Source organism: Ovis canadensis, chromosome 2, assembly GCF_042477335.2.
Source record: "Ovis canadensis isolate MfBH-ARS-UI-01 breed Bighorn chromosome 2, ARS-UI_OviCan_v2, whole genome shotgun sequence".
NCBI lineage: Eukaryota > Metazoa > Chordata > Mammalia > Artiodactyla > Bovidae > Ovis > Ovis canadensis.
Genome location: NC_091246.1, coordinates 12,140,515 through 12,158,775, shown reverse-complemented (window position 1 = coordinate 12,158,775; position 18,261 = coordinate 12,140,515). Strand labels below are relative to the sequence as shown.

At 37.1% G+C, this 18,261-nt stretch overlaps 1 protein-coding gene across 4 annotated transcripts in view; it reads right to left on the bottom strand.

Moving 5' to 3' along the window:
* ECPAS (Ecm29 proteasome adaptor and scaffold) overlaps positions 1-18,261 on the bottom strand; it is a 108,753-nt gene that overhangs the window by 51,185 nt on the left and 39,307 nt on the right. For all 4 annotated transcript variants that reach the window (XM_069575442.1, XM_069575445.1, XM_069575446.1 and 1 more), the window contains 6 exons: positions 17,035-17,203; positions 14,272-14,411; positions 9,964-10,045; positions 7,494-7,613; positions 1,724-1,809; positions 1,416-1,494 (listed from right to left, as the gene is read on the bottom strand). In XM_069575442.1, coding sequence (XP_069431543.1) covers positions 1,416-1,494; positions 1,724-1,809; positions 7,494-7,613; positions 9,964-10,045; positions 14,272-14,411; positions 17,035-17,203 — 676 coding nt within the window. The remainder of the gene's footprint in view (positions 1-1,415; positions 1,495-1,723; positions 1,810-7,493; positions 7,614-9,963; positions 10,046-14,271; positions 14,412-17,034; positions 17,204-18,261) is intronic.

Genomic DNA, 18,261 nt, shown 5'->3' with positions numbered 1-18,261 from the left:
CACCCTCTCTCACCCCAAATTTCAGGACACAGGAGAGCAATTGTCTATAAATCTGCACTATAGTAAATTGCTTCTTCTCATATCTTTCACCTTAAAAAGTTAAAGGGATCATAGTATTCGGGTGAGTTAGAGAGGGGTCCACTAAAGATAGAGATACAATTTTACATTGCTTTATGAAAATCAGGAGTCTGACACTACTCGGAACATAGCGGCACTTCTATGAGGTGAGGTTTATACACTTCACAAAGGATTCACACACCCACATGGCCACTCTTATGGGTCATCTGTTGGGAAGACATGCGGGTGTCATCTGGAGGTTAAGATCATTACAGCCCCGTAGATTATCTGGCCACTCTAATCTAGTCTCAAATATATAGTTTCTCCCCCAAAAGCCCCAAAGCATTTTTATTTCTACCAGCCATCCAAAGCATGTATCTATGCCATAAAAATAATCTGAAAGGTTCCCAAGGCCTTAAGCACCATGCAAGCTCTGTTCACTCAACAGAAGAAGACAGGAGAGTCAGGCCTAGGACTGCCCCAAAGCACAGCTGCACAGCAAGTGAACAGTTTGCAATAATAATAATATCTACTAACATGGCTTCACTATGCTAAATTAGCTCATTTAATCTTCACAATCATCTATAATCATTTAATCTTCACCATAATTCAATGAAATGATACTATTAGCCTCATTCTTCTAATAAAGAACAGAGGTCCGAAGAATTTAAGTTACTCACAAAGGAACAAAGCTAGGATTCAAACTCAATTCTAACTCCAAATGGCAAAATACTGGTCACTATACTACTGCAAACATGCATTCATATTCAGCTAAGACTTAGGAAAAGAACATTAACTAGAGTTCTTAAAACTTTACCTTTTTTTCTTTTTAGCCAATTCCCTTGAAACACTAGAAATGGTAAGAGTGATACAGCAAGAAAAAACAGGATTTGAAAAACTACAATCCAAGGAATCCTCATCCCACTTAGCTTAAGGAATCAAAAATTTACTGAATGCATGTTTTGACAGTTTTGAATCAATAAAATCTCAGTCTCTAAGAATTAACAGTTTCTCAATACAAGCAAATCCAAATAGACCTATATGGAAATAAATCATAAAATAAAATCTAATTCTTTTCATTTCCATTTTGTGCAGTTTCTAAAATAAAATGTACCAGCTTTTTAAAATGTTACATAAAGAAATGATAAGACCACCTCAAGGTCCATATCAATTTTTAATGCTTATTTCCCAAAAAAGGGGCAAAAGATGGTGGTAATTTCTGAAATTTGCACCACCTCAAAATGTTAAGAAGTGATGGAATAACTTTAACTGTATCAACATACAGACCAGGAAAGTTTAAAACAGAATTTAAAAACTAAAATATTAACAAAATTTAAAAAAAAAACCAAGTCACTTACTTCTTTATATTCATTGATTAGCTTGGTGAGACCATTCAAAAGCATTGGACCTAATGGCTTAATCTTGATTTCTGGACAGCTTGTTAAAAAACAACACATACACAAAGCAAGATGTAAGAATCTCGTAATTACATATTGTTTCAGATTATTACTTAAAACAGATATGAATGACATATGTTTAAATAATCTATCAAAATGTGACGTATTTTAAGGTAAGCAAACACATTTTCTTTCTAGGTGAGATGCTCTTACATCCCTTCATCGCTCCGAATGGCTTGAAAACTTTATAAACAGTGCAAAAAACTTACGTTACACAAATGTGATGCACAAATTGCAGGGATAATGTTCTTAATTTTGAATTTGTATTTGTACCAAAGAGTCCATCATACACCACCTATGAAAACAGAATATCAAGAATACCAATCAAGAAGAACAGCAATTTATTATTTTCAAATACGACTGAGGATTCAACAGCAGGTCTTTTGTATTACACTATTTGTGGGGCTTCCACTAGAAAGCAACAGAGAGTTCATGCTGCAGCGGGCCACCACTCCCCCGCAGAGAAGGTCTCTCAAAATAAATTCACATGTAATTAAGAAACCTAATACCTCCCAAATAATTTAATCTCCTGATGTCTTCTGCATGAGAGTGGTGGCCCACTGCAGCATGAACTCTCTGTTGCTTCCTAGTGGTAGCTTCCACTGTGTTTGTTATCCAGACGGTTTATTGAAGCTACTTTTGAAGAACAAAGTGTAGTACAAAAGATCACAAACTGATTGCATGGACCACAACCTTGTCTAACTTAATGAAACTATGAGCCAGGCTGTGTAGGGCCACCCAAGACAGATGGGTTCTGGTGGAGAGTTCTGACAAAATGTGGTCCACTGGAGAAGTGAATGACAAACCACTACAGTATTCTTGCCTTGAGGACCCCAAACAGTATGAAAAAGCAAAAAGACAAAACACTGGAAGATGAACTCCCCAGGTTGGTAGGTGCCCAATATGCTACTGGAGATCAGTAGAGAAATAACTCCAGAAAGAATGAAGATAGAGCCAAAGCAAAAACAACACCTAGTTCTGGATGTGACTGGTGATGGAAGTAAAGCTCGATGCTATAAAGAACAATACTGCATAGGAACCTGGAATGTTAAGTCCATGAATCAAGGCAAATTGGAAGTGGTCAACAGGAGATGGCAAGAGTGAGCATCAACATTCTAGGAATCAGTGAGCTAAGATGGACTGGAACAGACGAATTTAACTCAGATGACCATTACATCTACTACTGTGGGCAACAATTCTTTAGAAGAAATGGAGTAGCTGTCATAGTCAACAAGAGAGTCCAAAATGCAGTACTTGGATGCAATCTTAAAAATGAGAGAATGATCTCCATTCATTTCCAAGGCAAATCATTCAATGTCACAGTAATTCAAGTCTATGCCCCAACCAATAATGCTGAAGAAGCTGAAGTTGCACGGTTCTATGAAGACTTACAAGACCTTCTAGAACTAACACCCAAAAAAGAAGTACTTTTCATTATAGGGGACTGGATTGCTAAAGTAGGAAGTCAAGAGATACCTCAAGTAACAGGCAAATTTGGCCTTGGAGTACAAAACAAAGCAGGGCAAAGGCTAATAGAGTTTTGCCAAGAGAATGCACTGATCATAGCAAACACCCTCTTCCAACAACATAAGAGAAGACTCTACATGTGGACATCACCAGATGGTCAACACCTAAATCAGATTGATTATATTCTTTGCAGCCAAAGATGGAGAAGCTCTAAACAGTCAGCAAAAACAAGACTGAGAGCTGACTGTGACTCAGATCATAAACTCCTTATCGCCAAATTCAGACTTAAATTGAAGAGTAGGGAAAACCAGTAGACCATTCAGGTATGACCTAAATCAAATCCCTTATGATTATACAGTGGAAGTGAGAAACAGATTCAAGGGATTAGATCTGATAGACAGAATGCCTAAAGAACTATGGATGGAGGCTTGTGACACTACAGGATGCAGGGATCAAGACCACCCCCAAGAAAGAAATGCAAAAAGGCTAAATGGCTGTCTAAGGAGGCCTTACAAATAGCTGAGAAAAGAAAAGACACAAAAGGCAAAGGAGAAAAAGAAATACCCATTTGAATGCAGAGATCCAAAGAACAGCAAGGAGAGATAAGAAAGCCTTCCTCAGCGATCAATGCAAAGAAACAGGAAAACAATAGAATGGGAAACACTAGAGATCTCTTCAAGAAAATTAAAGATACCAAGGGAATATTCCATGCAAAGATAGGCACAATAAAGGACAGAAGTGGTATGGACCTAACAGAAACAGAAGATTTTAAGAAGAGGTGGCAAGAATACACAGAAGAACTATACAAAAAAGATCTTCATGACCCAGATAATGACCCAGATAATCACGATGGTGTGATCACTCACCTAGAGCCAGACATCCTGGAATGCAAAGTCAAGTGGGCCTTAGGAAGCATCACTATGAACAAAGCTAGTGGAGGTGATGGAATTCCACTTGAGTGATTTCAAATCCTAAAAGATGCTGTGAAAGTGCTGCACTCAAAATTCTAGCAAATTTGGAAAACTCAGCAGTGGCCACAGGACTGGAAAAGGTCAGTTTTCATTCCAATCTCAAAGAAAGGAAATGCCAAAGAATGTTCAAACTACCGCACAATTGTACTCATTTCACACGCTAGCAAAGTAATGCTCAAAATTTTCCAAGCCAGGCTTCCAACAGTAAATGAACTGTGAACTTCCAGATGTTCAAACTGGACTTAGAAAAGGCAGAGGAACCAGAGATCCAACTGCTAACATCTGCTGGATCATCAAAAAAGCAAGAGAGTTCCAGAAAAACATCTACTTCTGCTTTATTAACTACACTATAGCCTTTGACTGTGTAGATCACAACAAACTGGAAAATTCTTCAAGAGATGGGAATACCAGAACACCAGACCTGCCTCCTGAGAAATCTGTATGCAGGTCAAGAAGGAACAGTTGCAATGGACATGGAAGAATAGGCTGGTTCCAAATTGGGAAAGGAGTACGTCAAGGCTGTATATTCTCACCCTGCTTATTTACCTTCTATGCATAGTACATCATGCAAAATGCTGGGCTGGATGAAGCACAAGCTGGTTCAAGGTTTTTGGAAGAAATATCAATAACCTCAGATATGTAGAGGACACCACCCTTACGGTAGAAAGCGAAGAACTAAAGAGCCTCTTAATGAAAGTGAAAGAGGAGAGTGAAAATTTCGGCTTAAAACTCAATATTCAGAAAACTAAAATCATGGCATCCAGTCCCATCACTTCATGGCAAATAGATGGGGAAACAGCGGAAACAGTGACAGGCTTTTATTTTCTTGGGCTCCAAAATCACTGCAGATGGTGACTGCAGCCATGAAATTAAAGGACACTTGCTCCTTGGAAGAAAAGTTATGACCAACCTAGACAGCATATTAAAAAGCAGCAACATTACTTTGCCAACAAAGGTCCATCTAGTCAAAGCTACAATTTTTCCAGTAGTCATGTATGGATGTGAGAGTTGGACTAGAAAGAAGGCTGAGCACCAAAGAACTGATGCTTTTGAACTGTGATGTTGGAGAAGACTCCTGAGAGTCCCTTGGACTGCAAGGAGATCCAACCAGTCCATTCTAAAGGAAATCAGTCCTGAACATTCATTGGAAGAACTGATGCTGAAGCTGAAACTCTAATCCTCTGGCCACCTGATGGGAAGAACTGACTCTTAAGAGACTCTGATGCTGGGAAAGATTGAAGGTGGGAGGAGAAGGGGACACCAGAGGATGAGATGGTTGGATGGCATCACCGACTCGAGTTTGAGCAAGCCCCGGGAGCTGGTGATGAACAGGGAAGCCTGGTGTACTGCAGTCCATGGGCTCACAAAGAGTCAGACACAACTGAGCAACTGAACTGAATTGACTGACAAAGTGTAGACCTACAAGAGGTCTATGAGTATTCTGCCACATAATTCTAGCTGCTTATTATATAATGTAGCATTACTACCACCACCATTTCTGAACCAAAATTATTAAGGCACTACGAGGGAGAACAGTGTCTAATATGCAAAATGGAAGAAGCTCTGTGATTATTTTATGTTTATGGAAACACAGAACACAGTATTTGAAATCAGTCAAGGACTTCCCTGTAACTCAGATGGTAAAGAATCTGCCTGCAATGCAGGAGACCCAGGTTCAATCCCTAGGTCAGGAAGATCTCCTGGAGAAGGAAACAGCAACCCACTCCAGTATTCCTGCCTGCAGAATCCCATGGACAGAGGAGCCTGGTGAGCTCCAGTTCATGGGGTCGCAAAGAGTCAGACACAACTGAGTGACTAACACTACTACTACTAAATATTGGAGAGCAGATATTGGGAATAAAAGCTGTATCACCTGGGAGGAGGAGGTAGAACAAATAAGCCTGAAGAAGGAGAGAGATGAAGACAGAAGGTAGAAGAGGAAGCAGCCACTTAAATAAGTCTTAAGAGGGAGAGACATGAAGACAGAAGTCAATGTCCACCATACACATACAGTGAGCAAGACGAGCGTGTTCTTACTTTGGGACTGAAAGGGAGGAGAGGCAGGAAATAAGGACATTCTAGAGAGGAGGGGCCACACTAGAGAAGATCCTGAAACCAGAGGAGATGTTTACCAGGCTACAGGGGGAGGGGCCCTACACCAGGAGGCATGAAACAGAGCCATGGAAACGGCACACTTAAGAGCAACGACCTTTGCTGGTGCGTAAGCTATAGGGCGAGGGTGCTGAGATACGGGACCAGATGGGAAATAACCGCTGCCTTTCCACCATTTACTGAGAACTTTCAGCAGCATGCTCTAAATCTTCTATCGGCTATCCCACTCAAGTCTTTACAACACTTCTATGAGCTATCTACTATCATTACACCCATTCTACAGATTTTTACAGGGAAAAAACCTTAAGGTTTATTTAAGATGAAAAGTTGTACTTGTTGTTGCTTATAGTCACTAAGTCATGTCTGACCCTTTGCAACCCCATGGACTGTAGCCAGCCAGGCTCCTCTGTCCATGGGATTTCCCAGGCAAGAACACTGGAGTGGGTTGCTGTTTCCTTCTCCAAGGGATCTTCCCAACCCAGGCATCGAACCTGCCTCTCCTACAACTGGTAAGTGGGTTCTTTACCACTGAGCCACGAGGGAAGCCCTATTTAAGATCAAAAGCAAGTAACTAATGACAAAACCATGCTCAAATAAATTGTCTCTAGAGCTGCACTGGTCATCACTCGGATGAAAGGCAAGGGCTTTTGCGGAGAGGCTCATATCCCATACCAAAAGAGTACAAAGATTTCCAAGTGCAAAAATAACTCTGGTGGCAACACAGAAAACAGACTGACTGTGGGCAAGACGGGGCAACAAGGAAGAGAACTGTAAGGAAGACAAGCAAAACCAGAAGTGACGAGCTCCATTAACATCAGCACCTGCCCTAGGGAGACGAAGATACTGAGGCGGCAGAGCTCAGAGGCTGCGGCCGCTGCCTGCACGTGGGGCTCCAAGCAAGGATGACTCGTTATTTCCACTCATTATTCCACTTATTCTACAAGTTTCTGCTACTACCATTTTTGGAAAAACACCACTCAGAAAAGCACTAGTTTGAAAGGGATTTATCACCATACATTTAGAGGGAATGGTAACCATATAGAGTATATATTCTATAATCAAAAAATTTTAATATTTCATGTGGACCATTTTTTTTTTAATGTTTACAGATTTTGTTACAACACTGTTTCTGTTTTATGTTTTGGTCTTTTGGCTCCAAGACATGTGGGATCTCATGCAGGGATGGAACCTGCACCCCCTGTACTGGAAAACAAAGTCTTAACCACTGGACCACCAGGGAAGTCTCAATAATAAAAAATTTTAAGTATTTTCTACAGCTAAACTTGAGAGAGAAAAAAGAATCTCATTAATCTTGTTATACATATCAACCTACCTCCTGAATATTCATTAATGCAGTTCTTTCTCTAGTTACATAGACATAGAAGTTGTAAACAGGTTGTATTTCTTTTGAAAAAAAAAAATCAGTTACCTGAATGTTAGCTGGGAACGTTTCGGCAGCTTGTCTAGAACGAAGAAGGTGGGGGACAATCTTTAACTTGACCCTTGTGCTGACTGGGTCCCTTTTCAGCTCTGGCTTCAGAACTGCTCCCTGTTGAAAACATTATAATTCAGCACTTCAAAATTATTATCAATTGAAAGAAATCATGAGAGATCATCTAAATCAATGGTCTCTAAAACTTCTGTTTCAAGATTCCTTTATACTCTTAAAAACTACTGAAGCTTCCAAAGATATTTCTTTTATACTGGAATATCTATGAATACTTACTATATTAGAAATTAAAACTGAAAAAAATTTAAGTACTTATTCACTTAAAAATAGTATTAAAGCCATGATATATTTTCATAAATACATATTTTTAGACAAATTAAAAACTACATTTTTCAAAACAAAAAACTGCACTGAGAGAGTTGTATTGTTTTTTCTATAAATCTCTTCACTATCCACTTTCATAGAAGAAAGCTGGATTCCTGTATCTTTTTCAGCATTTAATCTGTTGTGATGTTATTCTGGTTTAAGTATATTAAAAAAAAATAAAGCTAGCTTCACAGAGATATGTGACTGGAAAACTGGTGATGATTTTACTAGGTTTTTCAGGTCATTACAGATATTCTTAATTACAGATATTCTAAATACAGATACCACCCACAAACTTCCACAAACTTGATATACAATAGTTTCTTAAAGGTTGTCATGTGGATTTGAAAATGTATCAATGGAACCTCTGCATACTCTGTTACAGTACACTAAATTCCACCACTCTATTAAATTATATTAAATGGTTCCCTTACCCTTGTATGCTTCTGTAACAACACTGGTCATTTGGAAAATATTGGCTCACTGAGTTACGCAAATATTTCATTATAAAACATCTACACACACACAAATCACACGTTAATATCATGACCAATCTTATCAGAAAACTCTGTAAATACTGACAAGCTGTCATGCTCATCACAATGAATACAAATTTCCCAAAATTCTAATTTTTGCTTAAAAAGCTCAACTTTCACCACTGCCAACAGAGCATGTTAACTGTTTTTCTTGAAACCTTATTTTTTTCATTTTAAAAGAGAAAATTCATGCCAAATACCCATCTTAATAACCAGAGTTTGTCTCTCTACTCTTAATATAAAATAATTTTTTCTGCATGAATTCATCAAGGATATTCATAAGCTGAGTTTTAATTCCTCTCTCCTTTTTAACCAAGAGTGCTGACAGTGAGGAACAGAACGATTCCTAATAATTATTTAATGACACAGCTCTGATTCATGCTAAGGTCCCAGTAGTGACACACATCACTGCTTTTGCACCATCAGTGCAAAATTCAACACAGGAAAACAAAAGGCAAAAACTGTCTTGGCTTTGTGAACCTCGGACCCTCTGTGACCTACGGACCACACTCTGAGAACCACTGACCTAATGGTTCTTCTACATGAAGAACAGGATGCCCAGAAAAGCCGTGCAATAAGCCAGATCTCTCCTCTGCAAGACATTGATACACATCCATTCAGGAGGACAATCAGGGCGGGGTGAGAATTCCCAACTCACTGTTCTTTCTGCTACATCGCACACAACTTTTTCTTCTTCGGGGAGGTGGGGGGAGGCCTGCGTCACAGCATGAGGGATCTCAGTTCACTAATCAGGGATCACACCCCTGCCCCTGGCACTGGAAGCAGGAAGCCTTAACCACCGGGCAGCCAGGGAAGTCTCTATTACACTCAATTTAATCTAACAGGAGTTAATACGATTTTTAAAACAACTATCTATGGTTTATAAAGCAAACAAATAATTTTGCATGTCTAGGTTTAGACTTGGAATACTTCCAAACACAGTGAACTAAAAAGAACTTATGTTATTAAGCAACATCTTACTTTGAAAATTCAGAAGAACCCACCTACTGTCCTAGATTCCAGACCAGGAGTCAACAAACTACAGCCCATGAGCCAAATCCAGCCTACTATGTCTTGGTAAGGTCTGTGAGTTAAAAGAAGTTTTTACATTTTCAAACGACTTCTTAAAAATCAAAGCGATATTCTGTAAAATTGTATTTCACAAAATAAGAAGAAATTCAAATTTCACTACTGATAAAGCCTTACTGGAACACGGCCATGCTCCTTCAGCTGTGTTCTCTGACTGCTGCCACGTTATAGCTGAATTGAGGAGCTGCAGCCTCAGAACTATAAAGCCATTAAAGTCGAAAATATCTGCAGAAAATGTTTATTGAGGCCTAGTCTAGGCAGCTGAATAAAAAACACCACATCAGGTAAACTAAGCTACTTCAGGAGATTTTACTCTACCGACACTAGTATGGTCTCAAACTAGTACTTCCTACAGCGTATGTTCAGCCTAATCAAAATAACCTGGAGAAAATGTTCAAGTATCACCATGTCAATAAAATGCTTTTATGACGATGTAAGAATAAACCAAAACAACCTACCTCTTTTGTTTTCAGTGGTATATCTCCAAGGTATACCTTGTACATCTTATTAATGATGGCAGGATTATTCCAGTCAATCAAGCTACAGAAAGTTTCAACAAAGCTTGTTAAAATTATTATTTTTCTCTCCCACTTCAATAATTTCAAAATGTCGTAACCTCAATACAGTACTAAAGAAAAATGTTATAAATACACAAATGAAGAGAAGGCAATTGACTGCAAAAGAGAAGGAAGGGGATTCATTTCTATCAAAGTTAGTTTTCAAACAGGAAAAATAAAGTCCCTTATCCCACCATGATTCAATGTAACATAGATCATTGCAGCCAGCGGCCCGATTTGGTACCACTCAGGAAATCTGGACTATATTCCATTCTCAGGGTCAGTGACACGGAGCAGGTGCAACAAAGCAGAGCCATACTACACTTGTTCAAAGAGCCCTGAGGCACAGTTCTTCTGTTTAGCCACTTGGAAATTCAAAAGTGATATGGAAAGTGACCAAAAAAACCATTTTACCTATTAAAGCCACAACCCTAGGAAGCTTGCAGCCCATGGCATTTCTCAAATTCTGTGTCACTGTGACCTCCAGCATCCCCCTCTTATCTACCAGCACACACTTGCAGTCTTAACACCTAATTCTACAGAGCAGTCTTGCTGCCATTTAGTCATTAAGACTTATTCCTAATTGGGCCCCACAATAAGGTGACTTAGAACATCACCCCCAACATTCTGGGCACCAGGGACTGATTTTCTGGAAGACAGTTTTTCCACAGACCACGGGTTGGTGGAGGGAAGGATGGTTCGGGACTGATTCAAGTGCAATACATTTATTGTGCAGTTTATTTCTAATCTAATGCCATTGCTGATCTGAGAGCAGCACTGATCCATGGTATGGAGGCTGGGGACCCCTGGCTTAGAAATATAATGTGACTGGTGATGTACACCCACCCTCTGCAGCAGCTGCCAGCCAGTCATTCTATAAACCAAGTGATAATGCGGTTCTGTGTTTCACTTGAATAGTAAGATTTAACCACACTATCTTCTCTCTTTTGACCTTGATTCTGCTTTCAAACCATATGGTATCTGTGCAAATGTAAGTTACCACGGTGCTTAGACTGTTTTCCTAATCCAGCTCTTCTTTCATCTCTTATCGAAATACCTCATTTGGATAGCCACAATCCTACTATCCTCAAAGACAGTCTACAATCCTACTTATATTTACCTATATCTTTCCTCGGCTGATTTCTACTAAATAATCCTTGAGTTCCACCTTTGTTTCTCTCCTATAAATACTTCAAGTTTACAGATTTGACAAAACACACACACTTTAGTAAAACAAACAAAAAACCTAACAGTGGTTAACTAATAAGGATAACTTTCACTGTTTCTTCTTCTTTTCTCTTGTCACCTTTCTAGCTTTAGTTTTCTGATTACACGCTTATGAAAATTCAAAAATTATTAATATAGAGAATACAATTCCTTATACTCTGCACCCTAACCCTCTCTATTTCTTTTCAGTAACCACTAACTTTGGTGTATCTTTTTCTAGACTTCTTTCCTATGCACATAAAATAGCTAGATGGGTATGGCAGGTAGATAGATCAATATAGACAAGGATCGCTTGAAGAGATACTTTGGGATTTCTATTTAACAAAATGGGCTAACTACACATTGTTCTCAACTCACTTTTTACCTCTCAACAATGTTACACTTTTTTTTTTTTTTTGGAAAATACACTTGTTTTAATGAACAAATCCAAAACTAATCAGAATTCTTTAGCACCACATTTATATGTCCAACAATCCAATCTATTGCATGGTGTAAAGAATGGAGCCAGTCCAAACAAAACGAAGTTTTAAAGGAAGTTTTTTTGGAAAACAGTTTGGAGGGTCCTCAAAAAAAAAAAAGACTTGCCAGTGGGACCTGGCAATCCCACTCCTGGGTATACAGCCTGACGAAACAATAATACAAAAAGATACACACATGCATATGTTTACAGCAGCGTTATTCATAACAGCCAAGACATGAAGACGTGGAAGCAATCTAAATGCCCATCAACAGATGAAAGGATAAAGAAGATGTGGCCCATAAATTCAATGGAATACGACTTGGCCACAAAACAAGAATGAAATAATGCCATACACAGCAACATGGATGGACCTAGATTATCATACTGAGGGAAGTAAGACAGAAAGAGAAAGACAAATGCCACATGATCTACCACTTGTATGTGGAATCTAAAATACAGCACAAATGAACTTCTCTATGAAACAGTCACGGATACAGAGAGCAGACTTGCAGTTGCCAAGGGGGAGGAGGGAGAAAGAACTGGAGTTTGGGATAAGCAGATGCAGACTATTATACACAGGATGGATAAACAATGAGGTCCTACTGTATAGCACAGGGAATTATATTCACCATCCTGTGAAAAACCATAATGGTAAGGAATATGACAAAGAATATATGTATAACTGAGTCACTTAGCTGTACAGCAGAAAATAAACACAATGCTATAATCAACTATACTTAAATTTTTTAAATATAAATACATAAAACTATTATATAAAGGATAAGTAATAAGGTCCTACTGTATGGTACAGTGAACTATCTTAAATATCCTGTGGTCAACCATAATGGAAAAGAATATAGAAAAGTATATGTGTATATGTATATATATATATATATATATATAATATATTTTATATTTTTATAAAACTATAAAAAATATACACATAGTTGAATCACTTTGCTATACAGCAGAAATTAACACAACACTGTATATCAACTATACTTGAATAAAATTTTTTAAAAGTTTTTTTTTAACACTTCAAAACCAAATAAGTTTCTTGAAGGAGATACCAGGAAGACACAGTCACAGAAGCATGAAAGAATTTTGGACTTGGTAGGGAATGTTAAGTACAATCTGGTCCAAATTTCTCATTTTACAGAGTCCAAAGTCTAGTGAGGTTAAGTGAGTCTTCCAAATTCAGACAATCAGCAAGAGGCAGGACCAGAATTAATTCCATGACAGACATGCATTCCCAACCACCACCACACAGACACAGATCACTTGTATTTTAACAAGCAAACTAAGACACAATGAAGTTAATTTCATTATCCTGTGATACCTACTTATATTTCTTTGGAGAGGGAAAACTGTGATATATACCCTTATAAAGTTTTATCATCTTACCCACATTCCATAGTCTTTTTATTACATTAAGAATTAAAATAAATCCAAGAATGAAGTATTCCATAGTCTGATTTTTTAAAACAAGGTATCTTCAATTTTTCATGTATTTTCCAGTCTTTGCACATGTCATTTATTAAAAATCAGGACATATATCATTTTGTATTATGTGTTATTCACTTGTCATTATGTTGGAGCAATTTACATGTTGCTGTATTATTTTTATAATTATTTGGGAAGATAATAATACCTATATAGATATAATACTCTATATAGGTCACATACTTAATTTCACTCTTTACTCACTGTAGAAATCTGATTTTCCTTTTTTAACAATTATAGGAAATAATACAATTAATGAATCTATAACATTTTTCTAAATATAATATTTCTCTTCTTTTGAGTGATTCTCTTAGGATAAAGTCCCAGAAAATTCAGATTAAAAAAAATACTGTAAGTATATTTATGATTCATTACCTACTACAAACTGCTTTCCAAAAATTATTTCAACTTACGGTGTCAATCAACAGGGTATAAGCACAGCAGTTTCAACAGAAACTTAAATGGAGTAATCAACTGTTACACAATTTTATTTACCAGTCGGCATACTATTGTTTTATTGTGTATGATTTGATTTCTTATATACAATTTTTTCCATGAGTCTATTTATATGTATTTTCTCCTGCGTATATTAAGACCTATTCAGTATCTCTTCTCACAGGACCTGATTTTCATATTAACCATAATACCTACATATCCTTTATTAAAAGCCATCTCAAAGAATTTTAGAGGAAGAATCAAAAATGAGTAACTTTTGGGTTTCGACATTTTTCTTAACATTAGTTCTTTAAGTTCATTTACCTAAACAAAGGTCTCAGTTCTTATGGTAATTATCCTTATCCATTCCAATTTTAGACTGCTTCTCCAAACAGCTTTTCCTCTTTGCCTTATATAGAATTCTGCTCCTCAGCAAACTGTCTTTCATACAAATTAGGTATATTTCACAATCTCATAAATTGAATGCCTCATTATGCAAAAGCTGAAAAGAATATGTGCTGAGCAAGCTTTTAGAAATCTAGCATCTTTTCAATTTTTAAAGTTTAAAGGGGGAAGGAGCTCACCTTTGCTTGCTTTTCAACTCTAGGTCTGCTGCGGTGGCTACACTGTGGCGTGTGTCACTAGAAGCAATCACCAGGTGGAGAACAGCTTCGAGCTCAGGCACCTGCTCAGCTTCTATGAATTTCACTATACCCAATTTGCACTGTAGATAAATGAAGGGAAGGAAAAACATCGATCAGAGAAACAAAGACCACCAACCTGAAGTATCTGTTTAACATATTACTATGGTCATAAACCAAAGATTAATAGAACAACAGTAGCCACTCCTATTTAGCCTTACAGTGTGCCAGGGACCATACTAGACCATACCTATTCATGATTTCATTTAACCCTCACAATCTACCAAATGAGTATCATTATACCCATTTTTATGATAAGAAAACTGAGGCAAGGCTGAAGAGATTAAGACATTTAATAAATGATGAAGGCACAATCCAAACCCAAGTCTCTCAGACTCCAAGGCCACCATGATACAAACCCTTCCTATTTGGGTGGAAACCCTCTCTAGAAAGGTGAAGCCTTGAACTGAAGTCCAAATCTGGAGCCTCTAGGTACAGTGTGGTACATGAGGAGTGAAGTACTCCATGGATTCTTGTGACAGTTCAAAAAGAAATAAAACTCACAGTCCATGGAGTTCTGTTCTACTGTTAACATACTAACTGTGCCCTCTACATTCTTACATACTGGAAACGACATGATTTCAAACATATGCAAGAATTTCAAATGTAAGGAAAATTCTAATCAAACAGCATTCAATCTAACTGGCTAAAATGACTGCAGAAGAGATTCTTAGATTCTGCTAAGAACTTCATGCAACATGAAGAAGCTATGCATTTTACCACAAATAACTGAATTTAGGATAAATATGCCTGAAAAATGAAATTTTACCTTTAAAATCAGTTACATAATAGTTCTCATGTATATGAAATAGGACCGATGAAGTTTACAATTATTAATACTAAATGACAAAGGATGCAATTTTTAAAAGCAGACAAACCGATCATAAAAATGCCTGCCTTCCCTCTGTGTGTTCAATACAGCTGACTTGCAACAAGCGCTGCAACAGAGCAGATGCAAGCACTGACTGCAGCTATGAGAGTCATAAAGGTTTCTAGAAAAAGCGTTCAAAGGAAACTGAGAACAATACTCATGTCTAGGAATAGGAGACTAGTTTAAAACATGTGTGACTTATGCATTATTTAATACAGACATTTAAAAAGACATTATTTTAAAACCTGACATTTTGTTTAAAAAAATGAAGTTCAAATAGTATATTACATATATAAAAGTGTAATGTGTAAAATTACATTTGTGTACACACACACGTATATAACGTAGGTGAAAGATGAACGACAAACTAGGGTGGTGGGATTCCGAGTGATTTTTAATTTCTTGTTATAATGTTCTGTATTATCTGAATATTTACACTATCACTAACACCATCATTTGAAAAAGAGAAAAGCTGTTTCATCTGAAAGAAAAAAATGTAAAAAACAAAAGGGATATTTAAAAGTTAGAGGAAAACAGCTTTCATCCTCGAAACCAAACTCTTCAAGGCTCGACCATGAAATGGACAAAAGGCATACAGAAGCCCTCAGGAATCAGCAAATCATGACCAATGTAAGATTACCATTTAATGTTAACAGTGATTCTCCGGCACTGAGAGCTTTAGCGCTCAGAGAGACCTAGGTGCAAAGCCTCCTACTAGCAGTGAGACTGTGGTGAATCTCCAAACTCAGTTCTTTTTACAAAAGGGAACCAATAATTTCTATGCCTTGTCAGTTCTGCTGTGAGGATTAAATGAGATGATGTATTCAAAGTACTCAGTATAGTGCCTGTCACATAGATCACACTTAAAAGAGTAGCTTCTGCTATTATTTACCTTTCTTTCTTACATCACAGTTTAAGAAGAAAAAAGATCTATAAAATATGAAGATTTAATCTAATCACATAGAACCCTTGCTGAACAAATCATTCTATAAATTTATGAGTGGCAAGAATGCCCACTTGAATTCTTCCCTTTCCTGGGAACACTGTTTTGATCAGTGATCACTTACATTGCCGGAAAGAAAAGGACCAAATCATTTAGACTGCCATGGAGAGATAAAGGAAGGATTGGAAGACTAACCCATGTTGCTTGAATTCCAAAATAATTACATACTGATCTCATCTGTTCTTCCCTGAGGTGCCTGATGACACAGACACAGTGAGGCACCTTCTCTGTAGAGCACCAGTCTTTTTTAAAAGCTGCTCAGAGAACATCTGTGTCCTGTTTAAATCCAGAATAAAATTCTTAATGCCAATTTTTCAATTCCCAGGAAGAAATATAAAAGGGCATCATGCTTTCTCCCCCATACGGTCACTTGTTCCTCACTTTACACAAAACGTACAGCCCTAAAAAGCTGAATAACATAAGATAAATTGTATTTTAACTGCAGCAAAGCAGCTAAACATTAAACCTATAATTAAAAACTAAAATGAAAGAAGTTAAAGACATTCCATCTGTAAGTGGGCTGTATTTTATACGTGAAATATGGACGCAACATTTGAAAACCTGAAGAGTTTTTCCCACTCCTCCCTCTCCCTGGGGCTTTAATCAATAAATGACATGATGATGTGAGCACATTACATCAATCGCTTCTCTCAAATGTATTTCATTAGACAGCCTGAATAACTGGAATTCTCTGACACATGCTTCCACGGACTGACTTCACAGGGGCAAGTGTGCAGGGTTAAGCTCCATATGAACACACAGTGTGTGATACCTGTTCCAACTGTTCAGGTGTCCATGGGTTATCTCCAATAACTCGTTTAGCTGCATAAAAGCTCATTCCTGGGGGAGGCTGTGGTATTCCAGAACCTCCCCCACTATTTGAAGAAGAACCCTGTGCTGAAGATGAATTTTGGCGACTCTGGGATTCATTTAACACATATCTGGAAAGGAAATGGGAATTTAACCCCTCTATAAAAACACAAGCAAACACATGCATATGTAATACATTCAGTTACATATTTTCCTCCCACAGAATTTTTGTTGAAGAATAAACATTTGAAATTAAAGTTTTATCATAAAGGAGAATTTTAAAAATAGGTATCTTTAAAAGGTATCCACATCCTCAGCAAATCAACCGTTGGAGTATATCTGCTCAATTTGACTACAAATGAACCATAACAGTTACCAATAATGAATATAAGTATTCTGTTCATGCTCAATCCATAAATTATTGTTCTAAAAGTCACTAAGAACCCACTACATTTTGTTGACTGTAATGGAAGTTAAAAAAAAAATGCTATTGTTTTATACCCAAAGCAGAGAATAATTTTATATTCATTCCGATTTCTGTTCAATTCTCCTTAAACTTCTTGTATCTCTCCATTAGAACACCCACTAAAACCTCCAAACCACTTACCACACAAGCATATAATGCCCCCAAAATGAAAAAATTCAAAAGGATCCAAAGAAAAAAAATCATAAGGATCAGCTTTTTCCATTATATGTTCAAAGCATACAGCTTCACAAATACTTATTTATTGATTTATCATCCTATTTCATTTTTAGCTTCTATAGATTAAAAATAAGATTTCTGGTAAATTCATTTTGAACCAATTAAACTGGTTAAGCATTTAAACCAATTAAGCATTTCTCATCTACAAAATGAAAATTTTGATATAAATAATGAATCAAGTCCATTTGAAATCTAAAATTCTAAGCTGACAAATTCCCAGACTTGATATTAAAATATCCATTACAGTAAAAATTAAACACTAGGAGCCTAACAGCACAGTAAACTATTCCACATTACTATATATTATATTCATTTCATTCCTAAATTCATCTAATTTTTTTAAAACTTGTTGAAGAACCACTTTAATATTTGTATATAAACAATGCAAATTCTCACTGGGAAGAAAAATGTGAGGGACCACTGGCTTGGGTACATTGTGTGCCTAAGTTAAAACTTGGACTTCCAAGTTAAATTACCAAAACCATC